This window comes from Spinacia oleracea, chromosome 2 (assembly GCF_020520425.1).
Source record: "Spinacia oleracea cultivar Varoflay chromosome 2, BTI_SOV_V1, whole genome shotgun sequence".
In the NCBI taxonomy this organism is placed as follows: domain Eukaryota; kingdom Viridiplantae; phylum Streptophyta; class Magnoliopsida; order Caryophyllales; family Amaranthaceae; genus Spinacia; species Spinacia oleracea.
This window is the reverse complement of record NC_079488.1, coordinates 84,467,435-84,483,743: the sequence shown is the minus strand read 5'-3', so window position 1 is coordinate 84,483,743 and position 16,309 is coordinate 84,467,435. Positions and strand designations below refer to the sequence as shown.

Here is a 16,309-nt window from a genome sequence, read left to right as displayed (position 1 = left end):
CGGTTTTTTACCTTGTTCCTGGGTTTTCCGCGTCAACACTCCTCTGTGTCGTGCCTCTTTATTTGTGTCGTTGATTCTTTGCTTAGTTAGTGTCGACCCTAGCCGAAAGTCGCCCCCATACGAATTTTGGCATAAACAGTTTGGCGCCGTCTGTGGGGACATTAACTAGGTTTTACACAAAAGCACCCCTCTCACCATGACTACTGGAGAGATGACGATCGCAGAGATGAAGGCGGCTTACGAGAAAGCCCAAGCCGAACTAGCCCAAGAGAGGGCATCCAATGAAACCCTCCAGAAAGAGCTCGAATCTGTAAAGAGCAACAAGCACCAGTCCCGCTACAAAGGTGGGAAGCCAAAAAAGCTAACGTTCGAGATGCCCGATGACTTCGAAGACGTGACCGACGATGAGGAGGAAACCCGTGAGGAAGAAGACAAAGAAGCTCCCGATCCGGTGACCCAACGCCTGAACAAGATGGATGCACGCATGACAAAGCACTATTCCCGCCTGATGAAGTTGATGACCAGGTTCCCCGGGGCACCTACACCAGTGGAGACCGAGCCGACCGACGGATATGCCGCGTCGCCGTTCTGCGAAGCGATCGCTAGAGTGACAGTTCCGCACACACTCCGGCTCCCAACCTGGACCACCCTGTACGACGGGACATCCGACCCCTATAGGCACGTCAACTTCTACAAGCAGCGCATGTGGCAGATCGGGATTCCGCACGACCTAGTGGAACCTGTTATGTGCAAATCATTCGGCGGCACCCTTGATGGAGCAGCTTTGGAATGGCTCACGAACGTCCCTCCCAGATCCATCTCCTGTCTGTCCGACCTCATCAACGCCTTCTATCAACAATTCGCCAGCAGTCGCCAGTTAGAAAAACAAACCAGTGATCTCTATCGGTTGGTTCAAGGGCCAACCGAGTCGGTACGCGATTATTTTAACCGTTTTAATTGTGAAAAAATTGGTATAAAAAATTGTGATGTCAGGACTGCTATTGAGGCGTTCAAGAGAGGCCTCATCCCCAATTCGGAGCTATACCGGGAAATAACCAAATACCCCTGTGCAACTTTCGAAGAGGTGCGATCAAGGGCCACCGCCCAGATGCGAATCGAAGACGACGAGGTTATCCGAACAGCATCTCAACGATCGACGGGGGGCAGCAGCGACAGAAGATCGTACACCCCAAGGAACAACAATTGGCGACACCAACCGTATGTTCGGCAAAACCAGGTACAAAGTGTCAATCAGTATTATGATACTAACAATGTTTACAGGAACGAGCGGGTCGAACACCCCAACATCTCCGACTACGGCTTCAACGTCGACATTAGAGGTGTGGTGAACGCCCTTCAAAATGTAGGTGGAACAGTCAGATGGCCCCGGAAGAACGACAGACCGGACTCCATGAAGGACATGAGCAAATGGTGCGACTTCCACCGCGACAACGGACACACAACCGAGGAGTGCATCTCCCTCCGAAAGGAAGTCGCATACCTCCTGAAACGGGGGCATCTAAAGGAACTGTTGAGCGACAAGGGAAAAGAAACATTTTCCAAAGAGCAAACCACCCTGCCCGGCCCAGCGACAAGCAGCGAGCGACCAGACCCACCACCGTTCAATAAAGTGGTAAATGTTATTTCCGGTGGTTCAGATATTTGTGGACTAACCTCTTCTGCAGCTAAAAAAATTAACAGGGGAGAATCTGAGACCGTAGAAGAGGGACAAACCGAAGACGAGGTCGCACTACACAGGTCCCTGACCGCAATGGCTATTACTTTCGACGATTCAGATTCTGTAGATACACAGCGGGAGCACCACGACGGGCTGGTAATATCGCTCCCAGTAGGGAACGCATTGATCAAAAGGATACTGGTCGACAACGGAAGCTCAGCCAACGTATTGTTCTTGAAAGCACTACAAGAAATGGGATTAGAAGAGAAAAACATAGTAAGGAGATCAACAGTCCTGGTAGGGTTCAGTGGAGAAGCACTACGGACGGTAGGAGAGATATCGCTGCCTACATACGCAGAAGGCGTCAACATGATGACCAAGTTCAACGTCGTCGATTGTCCATCAGCGTACAACGTCATCCTAGGACGACCATGGATCCACAAAATGAAGGCAGTTCCATCAACATATCACCAATCAATCAAATTTCCAACCAAGTGGGGGGTCATGGAAATCAAAGGGCAGCAAAGGGATGCGAAGAAATGTTACGAGACAGCACTGAAACCATCCAAGTCACCCATCTAGCAATTACAGCCAGGGTCAACGTCGGACGACCCCGACGACCAACAAATCGACGAGATAGTACTAGACCAGACAAAGCCAGACCAAGTCATAAGGATCGGAGCCTCACTGCCTGACAACATCAAAAGTCAGATAGTGTCGTTTCTAAGAGAAAACTCAGACTGTTTCGCTTGGTCACACGAGGACATGACAGGAATTAGCCCAGACGTGATTACCCACAAGCTCAACGTCGACCCCAGCTTCAGACCGGTAAAACAGAAACGACGTAAGTTCGCACCCGAAAGGAATAAAATCATAGACGAAGAAGTACAAAACCTGATAGATTCAGGGAAGATCAGAGAGGTCAAATATCCAGACTGGTTAGCAAACGTCGTCGTCGTCAGCAAAAAGAACGGAAAATGGAGAGTCTGCATCGACTTCACAGATATCAACAAAGCTTGCCCCAAGGACCCATTCCCTCTGCCGCACATCGACGCCCTGGTCGACGCCACAGCCGGACACGAGCTACTCACATTCATGGACGCCTACTCAGGATACAACCAAATCCTTATGCACCCAGACGACCAGGAAAAAACATCTTTTGTAACGGATAGAGGAATTTATTGTTATAAAGTCATGCCTTTTGGTCTTAAAAATGCAGGTGCGACGTACCAAAGATTAGTCAACAAGATGTTTAAAGACCAACTCGGAGACACAATGGAGGTATACATTGACGACATGCTGGTGAAATCGAGGAAGGCTGACGATCACGTGGAACACCTACGACAATCCTTCGACATACTAAAAAAGTACGGTATGAAACTTAACCCGACTAAATGTTCTTTCGGAGTGTCCGCAGGAAAATTCTTAGGTTACATCGTCACCCAACGAGGAATCGAGGCCAGCCCCGACCAAGTGCGCGCGATCATCAACATTCAATCCCCGCGGAACATAAAAGAGGTACAACGCTTGACAGGGAGAGTGGCGGCACTGAACCGTTTTATATCACGGTCGTCGGACAAGTGCCGATTATTTTACGACGTCCTACGCAAAAACAAGGGGTTTAACTGGTCCGACGACCACGAAGCAGCCCTGCAGAACCTCAAAAAATACATGATGTCGCCGCCCCTCCTATCCAAGCCAAAAGAAGGAGAAGTCTTACAACTCTATTTAGCCGTTAGCTCGACGGCAGTGAGCGCGGTCCTAGCTCGAGAAGACGAAGCACAACAACTACCCATTTATTACATCAGTAAGTCACTACTGGAAGCAGAGACCAGGTATTCCTCCCTCGAAAAACTCGTCTTAGCACTCGTTACCGCAGCCAAAAAACTAAGGCATTATTTTGAAACTCACCAAATAGTGGTGATGACTAACTATCCAATCAAGTCTGTGATGCGTAGGCCAGAACTAACAGGTCGAATGGAGAAGTGGACAATGGCACTAGGAAGGTTCGACATCAAGTATCAACCAAGGACGGATGTAAAGTCGCAGGCTCTAGCAGATTTTGTGGCAGACTTCAGCCCCGACTTAGAGAGAATAGCAGACGACGAAGTCAAACTCATCAACAACATAGAAGAAATATGGACACTCTTCGTCGACGGCTCATCTAACTTTCGTGGTGCAGGTTTAGGCGTCGTACTGAAGTCACCACAAGGGGACATGATAGCACAGGCAATCTGCTGCGACTTCAAGGCAACTAACAACGAAGCAGAATACGAGGCGCTAATCGCCGGAATGACATTAGCTATGGAATTAGGGGCAAGCGGACTCAACATCTTCAGTGACTCACAACTAATCGTCAACCAGATTAACGGCGACTACGAAGCTAAAGACCTAAAAATGACCTTGTATCTCGAGAAAGCAAAAGAGTTAACTTCCAAATTCAAACCCTTCTCCATCAAACAAGTCCCAAGAGACCTAAACACGCAAGCCGACGCCCTTGCCAACCTAGGATCCGCACTCAGAAAATCACCATTCTCGACCATACCTCTAGTGCACCTACTATCGCCCGCCGTCGAAAAAGACATACCACAAGACGCCAGCCTCGTCCTATCAACCTTAAACACAGACAGTTGGACCAAACCCATCTTCGATTACCTAAAGCACGAAACTCTACCCGACGACAAGCTAGACGCCAGAAAGATACTTTTCAAAGCTTCACGATATGTTATTTTGCAGGACGTACTATTTAAGCGATCAGCAAACGGAATGTTGATGCGATGTGCCGAAGAGATCGAGTGGGAAACGCTATTGAAACAATACCACGAAGGAGAATGCGGAGGACACGAAGGAGGACGAAGCTTATCAACCAGAATCAAAAGAAATGGATACTATTGGCCAACAATGCTTAAGGACGCCATGAGGTACGTATCCAAGTGCGACAAGTGCCAACGACACGCAGGTATGACACATAAACCATCCGAATTCTTGCATCCAACCCTAACTCCGTGGCCTTTCATGAAATGGGGGATGGACATCGTTGGCAAATTGCCCGTCGCCCCAGGACAAAAGGTCTTCATGTTAGCCCTAACAGATTATTTTTCCAAGTGGATAGAAGCAGGTGCGTTCCAACAAGTAAGGGACAAAGAGGTATGCTCGTTCATATGGACTAACATAATATGCAGGTTCGGAATACCGTCAGAAATCATCTGCGACAACGGATCACAATTCATCAGCGACAAGACAAGAGCTTTCTGCAAAACATGGAACATCGAGCTAAAGACGTCGACGCCCAGATACCCCCAAGCAAACGGACAGGCGGAATCCAGCAACAAAACGATCATCGCGTCGCTGAAAAAGCGGTTGGACGACAAGAAGGGGCGATGGGCAGAAGAATTGTCATCCATCCTATGGGCCAACAGGACGACGCCTAGGACGGCGACGGGACAGACTCCCTTCTCACTCGTTTACGGGTGCGAAGCGGTACTTCCCCCTGAAGTGACGCTGCCCAGTGCACGATATGGACTCATGACGCCAGAGCAAAACGACGTAGAACTCAGCGAAAACCTCGACAACACAGAAGATCTCAGGGAAGCAGCATTGATAAGGATGGCGTCACAGCAACAAATCGTGGCAAAGTGCTTCAACAAAAATGTCAAAGTGAAAATGTTCAAAGAAGGAGATTGGGTACTGCGCAGAGTATTTCAAAACACGAAAGAATTGAACGCGGGTAAGTTAGCACCAGCTTGGGAAGGACCGTACTTGATCGACAAAATCGTCGGAAAGGGGGCATACAGACTCATTACCAAAGATGGCAAGTCGGTCCCCCGAAGCTGGAACGCAACACATCTTAAACTCTACCATTTTTGAAATCTCGTCGTAACCAATTTTATCAGTCGCCGTATCGTCGTCTTTACTTTTCTTTATCGTTTTATTTTAAAAACCATTACTGACTTAGGCATCGGAGGGCCGTTGGCATCCCCAACGGCCAATCCTCCTAGCGACCCCTGTTTTCTTTTGTAGAATGCAAGACGCACGACGAATGACATCCACAAGCAACAACGTACGACTCAGAGCGAGACCGCAAGAGACAACGAAGTAACAACGCAGGTATGATTTTACACATCAGTCGGTTCAATACTTATTACTTGCAAAGCATCTGCTACACGAAACTAAGACATCAAAACGCAACGGGATAACCATAAAGAAAAACAAACTTAACACACACGACGCGCGACCCCTAAGGCCACGACTTCCGAAATTTCAAACACTAAACATTATCCACACACAGCGTCGCCACTACCGACGACGAATAAAAACATTCCAAACACAAAAACAAAACACAAGTCATCCAAACCACCTCGTCGCCGCCATCAACGACGAGTAAAGAAGTTCACCAACAAAACACAAAAACCAACAGAAAATTCGAAAACTACAAACTATTACATCCCTTCTTCCTGGGTAGAGACCACGACTTCCTGCTCCGGCTCTTGCTCTGGGGGCACGACTGGCACCTCCACCGACGCCACGTCCACCGTCTCGTCTTGAGAAACGACGGCAAGGGCCTCCTCTTCGCACCCAACAGCTAAAACCTCCCCCTCTTGGTCCGGAACAGGCGCACTCACCACCAACAAAGCCGCATCCACCTCCGTCGCCTCAGTACTAGCAGTGTCAGCCGTCTTCGCCAACTCCTCCGAATCCACCACGGGCACCGACAGGTCGGCCATGGTACCGCCATTAGCCAGATAGTCATCCACCTCCTTTTGACACGGCCAAAGGCTAGTCTCCCCAATCAGGCAGGAATACATCATCTGCGCCCGCGTCCTCCATATAGCAAGAGCCTCGACGTCCTTCGCCTCCTCCTGCAGGGCGTCGTACAAGCTCCTCAATCCATCCAACTCCTCTGTCGTCGAGGTCAACTCCTCCTTCACTTTCTCCAGATCTTTAGCCACGTCGGCTAACTGCTTATCCTTACCTTTCAATTGATCACCCTTGGCCTTAATCACCGCAGCAAGATCCACGACCTTCTTCTCAGCAGCTTTCCACTTCGCTTCCCACGACGCGGCCGCCTTCTTCGCCGTCGCCGTCAGCTGCCTTGCATTCGTCACCTCGTCGCACAGCAACGAACACTGCCTACGTACAGCCAAGGCAGCCTGCGACGCCTGCGCAAAACCAATGCCAAAACAGATTTACACAACATACATCTTTCACAAACAAAAAAGAAGAAAAAAACTAAATAAAACTCACCCGCAGACTAAGCTCAGCGGCGTCCGACGCGACAGGAAGAGGATCCACCTCGTGGTATCGTCGATACGTCGTAGGCAAGATCAAGCGATCAGCGAAAGGCCATATAACCGACGCCTCTTCATCACCCAAGAAGCTTGGGGGCAAAGTGATAACCGTATCCTCGACAGGATCCGTCTCGACAGGTCGCTTCTTGGCCGACGAAGTAGACACTTTACTAACGTCGACAGCAGCAGACGACGCCTTGAACGGCTGTGGAGGCGACGACGAAGCAATCGGATGAAAGCCTTCGGCTCCTATGACGACAGGCGTCTCGGCCGATGAACCTATCGCAGAAAACCGAGGTACAACCGTCATACCTCGTCCACCAGAAGTCGAGGACGACCTCAGTCGCTTCCTTGCACGCTCCTGAATCTCGCTCTGAGACATCCTCGACACAGGCCGAGACGAAAGAGTATGCTCTACACCCAATACAAAAAATAAAGGTCAAACATTATCCAAAACAAAAACAAAAATATATACAAACCCCGAAATAAACAAACGACAAATACCTGAGTTGTCAGCCATATCACCTACTTCACCTTCGGCGGACGACGAGTTTGCCACTACCTCCTCAAGCAAATCCAACCTTTTCCGACGACGAGTCAGTTGACCTGATCCCTCGTCTATCTCCTCCTCCTCGGCGACGTCGCCTGACCGGTCCACCTCCTGCTCGTCTAAAAACTCTCCGTCGCGACTGAAAGACCTATCCTCGACAGAATAACCCAAGAACTTCCAATACTTATCCTCAGAATCAGCGTTCAACTCAGTCAACGACGACGCCTTGACAACTGCAAAACAAAACCAAGTAAGGCGACGTTCAGTAAAACGACGAGAAACAAAGATAAAACGACACATTTACCTTCCATCGTCCATCCCTCGACCAGAAACCGCCCTTTATCTCCCAGAGAATCTTTGCCTACAAAGACAAAACGACTCTGCCAACCCCTGTCGTTCACACCTAAACCAACACCTAAGTTCGTCTTCCCCTTCTTCGTAACCAAGGTATACCTACAACACTTCTGCAGTGCTAGGTCGTAAGAGTACATCAAATCAGACAGGTCAAACGGCGTACGCCAGTTCGCAGTAACTCCATGCACCACCGTGAAAACCCGCCATGTCTGGGGCATCAACTGACCCGGACTCAAATGGAAAACCTCGATAAAGGACCTAACTAGAGGAGTGAAAGGAAATTTGAAGCCAATTGTGAACGGATACTCATACATAACCACATACCCCTCTGGACAGTCAAAGGCTTCCTCATCCGAGCCGGGAATCTTCACTTCCGCCGACGGCGGCAAACCAGCAAGTTCAACAAAAGCCGCCGGATCCACCACAGTAGAATATATCGGGTTAAGGGACTTAACCCGAGTGGAACCCGACTCCCCCTTTCCTCTCGCTACAACCGACTTAGATCTACCCATCTCACTTACAAAAATCTACAAGGAAATCGAAAAAGAAAGCAAATTTTACCTGAAAATCGAACAAACTCAGTGCGAAAATCGACTTCGCTTTCTCCCTCTTCTCTCTCCTGCTTTCGGATCTAGAAATTTTTTGAAAAACTTGGTGTGAAGAACTTTATTGCATGTCGTGAATTGGTATTTATTACTCTAGAATTTTGAACGGTTTTATCCCACGAACTAGGCAGTTGAAGACGGTTTTTTAATTTGAATTGTTTCTTTTGCTTTGTGTGACTCCGCAAATTCACAATTGGGGGCAAACTGTTATCCCACTTTTTGGACTAACGACATAACCGTTCTAACGTTTGGTCATGTCGTGTCACCCAGCTCATATCGTGTCGCAGGTAAACACAGCTCCAGGGAGATACGTCCGACGTAGCATCATACAACGAGGTATAGCCGACGAAGGACAGGCGACAAAGTACAAGCAACTGAGACGCGTCCTCGAGAAACGGGCTGATGAAGATAAGTTGACCTAAAGCCCATGATAGGCAGCGCCGTCAAGCTAGCAAGAACGAGTCCAAGACTCACGCGAGAAGCGCGGAAGCAGTTGAAGGCTGAAGAGACGTGTGATGAAGATACTCCTATCTTTGTGGGATTTTCTCAACCGATTAGACTGTTGAGAATACCCTATAAAAGGACGAAGATAATGATAAGCAAGCGACGTTCACTCAAGCACCGAAACTCTTAAGTTATAAACTGTTTCATTATTCATTATTGTACTTGAGATTTTAGTTATCGATTCTCAGAAAGAAAAGCATAAACAATCATATAGAATACTTAGTGGATTGATAGCCTCATAGCTATCCGCGGTTTTTTACCTTGTTCCTGGGTTTTCCGCGTCAACACTCCTCTGTGTCGTGCCTCTTTATTTGTGTCGTTGATTCTTTGCTTAGTTAGTGTCGACCCTAGCCGAAAGTCGCCCCCATACGAATTTTGGCATAAACAGTGGCTATAAAACCACTTTTCACATTTTCTCTGATATAATAACAATCCAACATCATATGTTTCGTGTGCTCATGTAGAACCAGATTTTATGCAATATGCTGAGCAGACTTGTTGTTGTTAGGTTATGATTCATATGACAGTTCATAAATCATGCGGAAAAACCATAAAGCCAGGAAACATATTATTTACACATAATCATTTAGCATAGTTTAGATGCATACTCTTTGTTGCGTGCCTTCCCTAGCTGCGCCCGAACCGAACAAGAACAAGTCTTTAGGACTCCAAGTGTCGTCCCTCCGTAGATAGTCCACAGCACGTCCGGATCCGCCTTAAGATTGACCAACTAGAATCGCCCTTAAGGTTCTAATATTTTCGGTTAGGTAGGCAAGAATATTGGCTGATTTTTCTGCTTAAAAATCTTAGTTTTGAATACTTAAAACTTGTGTATAAATAATGACCCCTAGGCCTTTATTTATAGAGTTATGGAAAAGGAATCGTAATCCTAGTAGGATACGAATTAATTGAAATTAGAATCCTACATGAATTCTATTTAATTAATTTATCCAATTAGGAATAGGAATTTAATCATACACTAACTCTTGTAGATTTAGGAATCACGCATGAGCACAAACTCACACACACACGGCAGCCACAAGGGCTGCCCATGCGCGTGCGAGCAGCAGCCCACGCAGCGCGGCCCACGCATCCGTGGCCTTGGCGCGCGCTGGGCCTGCCTTGCGGTAGGCCTGGGCGCTGCCTTGGCTGGGCTTGTGGCGCGCGTGCTTGCTGGGCGATGGCCCGGCTTCGTGCTGGGCCTTCGTCCGGCAGGCCTCGTCCGATGCTAATTCGTACGATACGCTTCCGATTAAATTTCCAGTTCCGGAATTTATTTCCGATACGAACAATATTTAATATTTCCGATTCCGGAATTAATTTCCGTTTCGAACAAATATTTAATATTTCCGTTTCCGGAATTATTTTCCGATTCCGGTAATATTTCCGATTCTGACAATATTTCCGTTTCCGGCAATATTTCCGATTCTGGTAATATTTCCATTTCCAATAATATTTTCCGATACGTACCATGTTTCCGTTTCCGGCAACATCTACGACTTGGATAATATTCATATTTCCGATACGATCCATATTTCCGTTTCCGGCAATATCATCGTTTCCGGAGTATTCATTTCTTGCCTGTGACGATCTTAGCTCCCACTGAAACCAAGATCCGTCGGTTCCGAATATTCATAGATGGAGTATCTAATGCCATTAAATACTTGATCCGTTTACGTACTATTTGTGTGACCCTACGGGTTCAGTCAAGAGTAAGCTGTGGATTAATATCATTAATTCCACTTGAACTGAAGCGGCCTCTAGCTAGGCATTCAGCTCACTTGATCTCACTGAATTATTAACTTGTTAATTAATACTGAACCGCATTTATTAGACTTAACATAGAATGCATACTTGGACCAAGGGCATTATTTCCTTCAGTCTCCCACTTGTCCTTAGGGACAAGTGTGCATTTCCTAATTCCTTTGTCGCTCGATGCTTGCTCTTGAACATAAGGTAAGAGTTGTCATCCTTATTATGTCCAGAGGCGTTCCTCGGTTTCAGAGTTCAACTGATCAAATAAACAGATAATCATAGCCTATGATTCATCCGAGCACGGCCATGCATTTCACAGTTTCTAGCTCTCCGAGTGGCCTTGTACAACTTTTAAGCATCTCTTCCCGATTTATGGGAGGACAATCCCAATCTTGCGATCTTGAGATTAGACTTCGTTTGATAGGTGATTACCTGAGCGTTGCCTTTATAGCCTCCTTTTACGGTGCGACGGTTGGTCAACGTCAAAGCAACCAGTTCTCAAACAAGTAATCTCAAATCACTCAGGTATTGAGGATTTAGTGTCTAATAATTTAATGAAATTTACTTATGACAGACTTTCATCTCTTACAGTAAAGTTTCATAGGTCTTGTCCGATACTAGTCTTCCCAAAGTAAGTATCTATGCAAATGATTATGACATTGCCATGTCCACATAGTTCAAGAAACAGAACTACTAGTCATCTTGCATTCTAATCGTCTAACGTTTTCTATGCGTCCAATTTTATAGAAAACTCCGATTAGGGACCATTTTCAACCTTTGACATTCAAGTTCACTTGATAGACATTTCTTAGTCACAGGACTGGTCCTGACAGTCTATCTTGAATATATCGTCAAGTTGAAGGGACTCATCATTTAATAAACCACAAATTAAATGGAAAAATGAATTCCTTTCATTTATTGTGAATGATTAACCAATAATGTTTTACAAAGATTTAAACTCTAAAACTTTAAAACATTAAACAGAGACATCAAAGCCATTCTCCAATATGCTTGATTCCCATAGCTGCAGTGTGCGAGTTGTGCTTCGCTTGCGGCAGAGGTTTAGTTAATGGATCTGATATGTTGTCATCAGTTCCAATTTTGCTTATCTCGACTTCCTTTCTTTCAACGAACTCTCGTAGAAGGTGAAATCTACGAAGTACATGCTTGACTCTCTGGTGGTGTCTAGGCTCTTTTGCCTGTGCAATAGCTCCGTTATTATCACAATACAGGGCTATTGGTCCTTTAATGGAGGGGACTACACCTAGTTCTCCTATGAACTTCCTTAGCCATATAGCTTCCTTTGCTGCTTCATGTGCAGCAATGTACTCCGCTTCAGTTGTAGAATCCGCAATGGTGCTTTGCTTAGCACTTTTCCAGCTTACTGCTCCTCCGTTGAGGCAGAAGACAAACCCAGACTGTGATCTGAAATCATCTTTGTCGGTTTGGAAACTTGCGTCCGTATAGCCTTTAACAATTAATTCATCATCTCCACCATAGACCAGGAAGTCATCTTTGTGCCTTTTCAGGTACTTCAGAATGTTCTTGGCAGCAGTCCAATGCGCCTCTCCTGGGTCTGACTGGTATCTGCTCGTAGCACTGAGTGCGTACGCAACATCCGGGCGTGTACATATCATAGAATACATTATTGAACCAATCAATGATGCATATGGAATCCCATTCATTCGTCTACGCTCATCAAGTGTTTTTGGGCACTGAGTCTTGCTTAGAGTCATTCCATGAGACATGGGTAGGTAGCCTCGCTTGGAGTCCGCCATCTTGAACCTATCAAGCACCTTATTGATATAAGTGCTTTGACTAAGTCCAATCATCCTTTTAGATCTATCTCTGTAAATCTTGATGCCCAATATGTACTGTGCTTCTCCTAGATCCTTCATCGAAAAACATTTCCCAAGCCAAATCTTGACAGAGTTCAACATAGGAATGTCATTTCCGATAAGCAATATGTCGTCGACATATAATACTAGGAAAGCAATTTTGCTCCCACTGACCTTCTTGTATACACAAGATTCGTCCGCGTTCTTGATGAAACCAAAGTCACTGACTGCTTCATCAAAACGTATATTCCAGCTCCTGGATGCCTGCTTCAATCCGTAGATTGACTTCTTTAGCTTGCATACCTTTTTAGCATTCTTTGGATCCTCAAAACCTTCAGGCTGTGTCATAAACACAGTTTCTGTTAAAACGCCGTTTAAGAAAGCAGTTTTGACATCCATCTGCCATATTTCGTAATCGTAATATGCAGCGATTGCTAACATTATTCGAATAGACTTTAGCATTGCAACTGGTGAAAAGGTTTCATCGTAATCCACACCGTGGACTTGCCTGTAACCTTTTGCAACCAATCTAGCTTTGAAAACTTCAAGTTTCCCATCCTTGTCCTTTTTCAGTTTGAAAACCCATTTGCTTCCAATGGCTTGGTAGCCATCTGGCAAATCTACCAAATCCCATACTTGGTTTTCAGACATGGAGTCTAATTCAGATTGCATGGCTTCTTGCCATTGCTTGGAGCTAGGGCTCGTCATAGCTTGCTTGTAAGTCGCAGGTTCATCACTTTCAAGTAATAGAACGTCATAGCTCTCGTTCGTCAAAATACCCAAGTACCTTTCCGGTTGAGATCTATATCTTTGCGATCTACGCGGGGTAACATTTCTAGATTGACCATGATTCTCACCAGATTCTTCTAAAGATCTCTGAGTTTCATCTTGAATGTCATCTTGAGCATTCTCTAGAGTTTGTTGTTCGACTCGAATTTCTTCGAGGTCTACTTTTCTCCCACTTGTCATTTTGGAAATGTGATCCTTCTCCAAAAAGACACCATCTCGAGCAACAAACACTTTGTTCTCAGATGTATTGTAGAAGTAATACCCCTTTGTTTCCTTTGGATAGCCCACAAGGATACATTTGTCAGATTTTGGATGAAGTTTGTCTGAAATTAATCGTTTGACGTATACTTCACATCCCCAAATCTTAAGAAAAGACACATTTGGAGGCTTTCCAAACCATAATTCGTATGGAGTCTTTTCGACAGCTTTAGACGGAGCTCTATTTATAGTGAGTGCAGCTGTATTTAGTGCATGTCCCCAAAATTCTAATGGAAGTTCGGCCTGACCCATCATTGACCTGACCATGTCTAGCAAGGTTCTGTTCCTCCGTTCTGACACACCGTTCCATTGTGGTGTTCCAGGAGGGGTCAATTCTAATAGAATTCCACATTCTTTCAGATGGTCATCAAATTCATAGCTCAGATATTCACCGCCTCTATCAGACCGCAGTGCCTTGATCTTCTTGCCTAATTGATTCTCTACTTCACTCTGAAATTCCTTGAATTTGTCAAAGGATTCAGACTTATGCTTCATTAGGTAGACATAACCATACCTACTGAAGTCATCAGTGAAAGTGATAAAGTAGCTGAAACCACCTCTAGCATTTGTACTCATTGGTCCACATACATCTGTATGGATTAAACCCAATAGTTCATTTGCTCTTTCTCCAACTTTAGAGAAAGGTTGCTTTGTCATTTTGCCAAGTAAACATGATTCGCATTTACCATAATCCTCTAAGTTAAATGGTTCTAGAATTCCTTCCCTTTGAAGTCTTTCTAAGCGTTTCAAGTTTATATGGCCTAATCGACAATGCCACAGATAGGTGAGATCTGAATCATCCTTTTTGGCCTTTTTGGTATTTATGTTATATACTTGTTTGTCGTGATCTAATAAATAAAGTCCATTGACTAATCTAGCAGATCCATAAAACATCTCTTTAAAATAAAACGAACAACTATTGTCTTTTATTATAAAGGAAAATCCCTTAGCATCTAAGCAAGAAACTGAAATGATGTTTTTAGTAAGACTTGGAACATGGAAACATTCTTCCAGTTCCAAAACTAGCCCGGAGGGCAACGACAAATAGTAAGTTCCTACAGCTAATGCAGCAATCCGTGCTCCATTTCCCACTCGTAGGTCGACTTCACCCTTGCTTAACTTTCTACTTCTTCTTAGTCCCTGTGGATTGGAACATAAGTGTGAGCCACAACCTGTATCTAATACCCAAGAAGTTGAATTAGCAAGTATACAGTCTATAACGAAAATACCTGAAGATGGAACGACTGTTCCGTTCTTCTGATCTTCCTTTAGCTTTGGACATTCTCTTTTGTAATGGCCTATTCCATCACAATAAAGACAGCTTGATGTGGACTTGTCCTGCTTTGATTTAGCATTGCCCTTGGACTTTCCACCTTTCTTGAACGGTCTCTTTCTAGCCTTGAGTAAATCTTTGGCTTCACAGTATTATTTCAGCCTTTCTGACAAGGTGAACAAATTCTGCAACTGTTTCTTCTCTTGGTTCACTTAGGTATAGTTGCTTGAAGCGACCAAACCCACTGTGTAGTGAATTGAGCAAGACAGAGACTGCCATCCTTTCGCTTATTGGTGTTCCTAGTAGACTTAGGCGATCAAAGTATGAACACATAAGATCCACATGGAACCTCAGTGGGACGCCTACCCTCTGTTTAGTGCGAAGGAGCTGAACATGTGTTTCTTGGACCTCCATCCTATAACACCTGTTGGGAGAACTAACCTTTAGACCAGACATTGATTCAATCAACTCATGGACGTTCAGGTCCCTGTCCTCCGTACTTCCACGACAGATATCCCTCAGATTCTTGATGAGCGTAAAAGGTTCATAGGCTACAAACCTTCTAGCCCAATCATCAGGGATATTGTTCAGCATGAGACTCATAACCTTTTTGAGATCCGCATCCCAGGCGTAAAACCTCTCAGGGGTCATGTCTCTGGCATAGTAGCTTGGCATGGGATGTGACAGTACATACTCAAGTCCATTGAGTTTGACTATTTCAACTAGCTTAGCTTCCCATTCAAGAAAATTTGTCAGGTTCAGCTTGACCATAAGCTCAGAACCCATGATGATGTTTTGATTGTTGTTTGCCATATTAAAACTACAATTGAAAAGAATAAACAAATAAATAACCATTCACAGTTTCTCTTAATAAACTTAAATTCTAGCATACATGCATAATTCAATGTTTATTAAGCATTTTATTCAAGTTATGTGTTCCAGCAGGTGTGAATAAAATGATTCCAAGATCCTAAAATCATTGAAGAACTAAGCACAGTTTGTCGACTTAATTCTAGAACATCTTAGGTAAGCAAAAGCCTTTTGCTAATAGTCTAGAAACTATTCTTGGTTGATAGGTACGTCTAAGAACTTATTAGGTAAACCTATCGAATTTGCCACGACATAAAAGGACTCCTTACTTATATCGTTGAGTTTCACCAAAACTAACATGTACTCACAATTATTTGTGTACCTTGCCCCTTTAGGACCAATAAGTAACACCTCGCTGAGCGAAAACTATTACTAGATTGATGTAAAGGATATCCAAGCAAGTGTATATTTTGGCATGGCACCTTTTAACTCAATTTTTAAGTTTGGAACTTAAGGCTCTTACTATGTTGGTTAGATTTTAAGTGAACTAAAATCCTTAATCATGCAACATAATCAAGCTTTTGATCTCATGCATTTTAAGACATAT

General features: G+C 44.9%; 1 protein-coding gene across 1 annotated transcript; it reads left to right on the top strand.

Annotated features, from left to right (window-relative positions):
- Nucleotides 1-196: 196 nt before the first annotated feature.
- On the top strand, nt 197-2,260 carry LOC110776157 (uncharacterized). The gene is made up of 2 exons (XM_056836148.1): nt 197-906; nt 994-2,260. The coding sequence occupies exons 1-2, from the start codon at nt 197-199 to the stop codon at nt 2,258-2,260; spliced, it is 1,977 nt and encodes a 658-aa protein (XP_056692126.1).
- The last annotated feature ends 14,049 nt before the right edge of the window (nt 2,261-16,309 follow it).